The 4,470-nt window shown below is 39.0% G+C and overlaps 1 protein-coding gene across 1 annotated transcript; it reads left to right on the top strand.

The window, feature by feature from the left end:
* Positions 1-696: 696 nt before the first annotated feature.
* On the top strand, positions 697-2,548 carry LOC140823248 (uncharacterized). Its single transcript, XM_073184497.1, has one exon. The coding sequence runs from the start codon at positions 1,349-1,351 to the stop codon at positions 2,468-2,470; it is 1,122 nt and encodes a 373-aa protein (XP_073040598.1). The 5' UTR covers positions 697-1,348; the 3' UTR covers positions 2,471-2,548.
* The last annotated feature ends 1,922 nt before the right edge of the window (positions 2,549-4,470 follow it).

Below are 4,470 nucleotides of genomic sequence, written 5' to 3'. Positions count from 1 at the left end.
GCGGCATTTAAAGATATGGGCCAAATGTGAACAGTCTATTGATAAGATTTCTGCGTCGCTTGTTATGTTTGGACAAATTGATTTAACTTATTTAACTACAGTCATTTTTAATCGAGTCGAGCCGAATAATATTAAGTTGCAGCTCGATTCGTTTAAAGTATATACAAATTTGCGATCGGTTCGAACTCGATTTGAGTTTTTATCATGAGACTCGAGCTCGTTTCGCTCGGCTGATGAAACGAGCTCGTTTTCGAGTTCATTGAGCATTTTTAGCAAAGAGACCGACTAAAATATGAAAATTGAATGACATATGGTTATCATTTTACAATCTTTCAATCACTCTCCTTGCACTGAAATTTCGATGGTGAACAATGTAAATTATTATTGTACATTCAAGGCCAACAAACTTGTCAAGTTGGAGCCACATAAACGAGACAAGCATTTTATCGAGTCGAGCTCGAGTTTGAACCAAACATCTTTAAGCTCGAGCTCGACTCGATAAAATTATTGAACTCGAGTTCGATCTCGACTCGTTAAACATAACGAATGGTCTCGAAAAAAACATTTTACCAAATCAAACACCGAGTAGTTAGCAAATAAATGGATTCTTATTTGCAATCAAATTCATCAGTGAAGTAATAATTTATTTTAGATCCAACATTTAAGAGAAAAAAATGTGGCAAACTTGTACACAATCTCTGTTTTGATTTTCCGATGACTCATTCCACACAACATATTAAATAATTCATCATGAACTAATTCTTGTGCAATGTATCCTCTCGGGCCACAAAATCTTAAAATGATATATTTAATTTTTCGTAAAAATTCAAACTTTCCCGGAATCTACTGAAGAAGTGCCTATACATCTATGTAGATGCCCCGTAATTTTATATAAATAAAAAAATATTTTGAAAAATACTACAAGATTTTGTTATTAAATTCCTGCATGTGGGCACGTATTAAAACAGAGGAACAAGATCACTGACCTCGATTCCCAATAATGTTTCATCTCTGAATCTTGAGTCCATGTCAATCTTACCCCTACCATGTTACATGTAGACCAGTTAGCCGCACACCACACGTGAGGTGGGAGGGGGCGAAAACGTCATTACGCCCATCCATAGTGAGTGAGTCCCCCTTCATCCTCCGACCCAACGTGCATGAAGTTGCAGTGATATTATTATATAACTCTCATTCGCCACATTCAAACCTACATTACGGAGAGAGAGAGAGAGAGAGAGAGAGAGAAACACGCAGGTACTCTGTGAAAAAGTGTGTTATTGGGAGTGAGATAGTGTCAGTACAAGCTCCAGGAACTGTGTGATTTAGGGAGGGACATTGGAGTTCCATGGCCCAGATGGGTACCTTCTTGTGTGTGATATTAGCTGCTGCGGTCGTGATTTTATGTATAGCTCCTGTATCTAACGCCTGCCCGCCGTCGGACCGGGCAGCTCTCTTGTCTATCAAGGGCAACCTTCGAGAGCCTTATTTGGGCATTCTCAACTCGTGGAAGGGCATCAACTGTTGCAGGAACTGGTACGGCGTCAGCTGCGACCCGGAGACACACCGCGTCGCCGACATCAACCTCCGTGGTGAGTCGGAGGATCCCATTTACGAGAGAGCCAACCGGACCGGGTTCATGAGCGGCACCATATCACCAGAGATATGCCGTCTCACCAGGCTCTCAAGCCTCACAATCGCCGATTGGAAGAACATCACGGGAATTATACCGCCGTGCATTGCCAATCTACCCTACCTCCGAATCCTTGACTTGATCGGGAATCGGATCACCGGTGAAATCCCGACCGATATCGGCCGGCTGAGTCGGCTCACGGTGCTGAATGTAGCAGATAACCTGATCTCCGGCACGATTCCTCTCTCACTGACGAACCTTTCCTCGTTAATGCATCTAGATCTGAGGAACAACAGAATTTCCGGCACAATCCCGAGGAACATCGGGAATCTACGCATGTTGAGCCGAGCATTACTCAGCAAAAACAGGTTAAACGGCTTGATCCCGAACTCCATCTCCACCATCTACCGTCTCTCGGATCTGGATCTTTCGCTGAACCGACTCTCCGGCCCGATTCCACCTTCCCTTGGCAGAATGGCGGTTCTCGCGACACTGAATCTGGACGGCAACCTAATCTCCGGCAGGATTCCACCATCTCTGATAAGCTCCGACATCAGTTCATTGAACCTGAGCAGAAATTCCTTGGAAGGCTGCATCCCAAATTCATTCGTGCAGAGCTCGTATTTTACGCTACTTGATCTATCGCACAACTTGCTGAGTTGCGGCATTCCGAAGTCCATATTATCGGCAGGGTACGTCGGACACCTCGACGTCAGCTACAACCACCTCTGCGGGCCGATTCCGCCGGGCGGTCCTTTCGATCGTCTCGAAGCGTCGTCGTTCATTAACAACGATTGTCTGTGTGGGAAGCCACTCAAATTGAAGTGTAAGCCGTGAGGCATTTCAAATTCCCTTCACTTCTCTATATTATATGATAATAATTAAATCAAATCAAATAAATAAAATCTTAACTTTGTTTCTAAATTAAATATAAGACTTATTGTCTTGGCTTTTATCGAATTATTTCACTTTAGAATAACAATTTAATTGGCTGAATTGGATCATCATATAAAACAATATAATTAAACAATATATTTTAAATTATATAAAAATAATAATAATAATATTTTATTAATGTTAAAAGGTAAAAACTTGTGTGAGACGGTCTCACGGGTATTATTTGTGAGACGTGTCTCTTATTTGGGTCACCCATGAAAAAGTATCACTTTTTATGCTAAGAGTATTACTTTTTATTGTGAATATGGGTAGAGTTGACTCGTCTCACAGATTATGATCCGTGAGACGGTCTCACATGAGACTCACTCATGTTAAAAAATCAAAGAGACGAAGGAGAGTGCCCCTCGAAGTTGACTATTTGGACTTGTTCGAATATCAGTCGATCATCCGAATTTCCGCATGCCACTCGAATCTTTTGATATCGGATGATATAACTTTTTGGCTACGTGAGTTATTTAAACCGATCCCACACGAAAGATAAAAGCCAGGGACCAAGAGAGATGTAGATGACGAAGGAGAGTGTTAATTTTTAACTAGTAAGATTAAAATATAATTTAACCTGAATTTTTTTTATTAGTATTTTGTTTCCTGCTCTACCGAAAACCAATGCACATCCTCTGGTGACGGTTTGAAATGATGACTGAGAGTTGGAAAAGTTTATATGAGATAGTTTTATGTGTCGTATTTTGTGAGACAGATCTCTTATTTGACTCATCCGTGAAATAATATTATTTTTCATATTAAGAGTATTATTTTTTATTGTGAATTAACTCATCTCACAAATAAAGATTCGTAAGTACGTCTCATAAGAGACTTACTCATCCCAGTTTGTGATTTTGAGACTCTTATATATTTAGAACTTGAATAATTATGTATTTGTTGTGAAAAAGTAAAAATTTATGGTAAAAAGTAAAAATCTCAAACTCTCAAAATTTACCAAACTACACACTTTATAATATTTTTCTCTCTACTCAATTGTGATTTTCTTCACAAATGAGAGATCTATTTATAGAGTTTCATTACACATAATCCAAAAATAAAATACATCATTATCTACATCATCACACACAAATTTCTAACTTTACAACTCTTATTTTCAACATTCAAATATTCAACTATTATTTTTTCCATATTAAAATATATTATTTCAACACTCCCCCTTGTGATGATGATCATGATACGATGATGTCTTCATTACGTGTTTTGTACTGCCTCGTTAAAAACCTTACTAGGAAAAACCCATTGGGATAAAAACCATAGTAAGGGAAAAAGAGTGCAGTCACGTGAACTCCCCCTCATGTTGACACGAACAACTCTTCACAAATTTCGTAGATTGCGCATCCCAATATTATATATGTGCTTTCTGAATATTGACGTAGGTAGTGCCTTTGTGAAGAGATCTGATGAGTTTTCACTTGATTGAATGTGACGAACATCAATACATTTATTCTTCTCAAGCTCCTTGGTGAATGCGAAGAACTTAGGAGGAATATGTTTAGTTCTGTCGCTTTTTATGTATCATTCTTTCATTTGAGCAACACATGCAGCATTATCTTCATATAGTATCACAGGCTTCTCATCAAATGATAATCCGCATGAAATTTGGATATGTTGGGTCATTGATTTTAACCACACACATTCACTACTTGCTTCATGTAGTGCAATAATCTCAGCATGATTTGATGAAGTTGTTACGAGCGTTTGTTTCTGTGAACGCCAAGATATTGCAGTACCTCCACGAGTAAATACATATCCAGTTTGGGAACGTGCCTTGTGTGGATCAGATAAGTATCCAGCATCGGCATAACCAATTATACTTGGATTAGCATCTTTTGAATACAAAAGTCCCAAGTCTATCGTTCCTCGTAGATAACGGAATA

The sequence above is a fragment of the Primulina eburnea genome, chromosome 2, assembly GCF_022965805.1.
Source record: "Primulina eburnea isolate SZY01 chromosome 2, ASM2296580v1, whole genome shotgun sequence".
NCBI classification, from domain to species: domain Eukaryota; kingdom Viridiplantae; phylum Streptophyta; class Magnoliopsida; order Lamiales; family Gesneriaceae; genus Primulina; species Primulina eburnea.
This window is presented reverse-complemented; position numbering and strand designations above follow the sequence as displayed.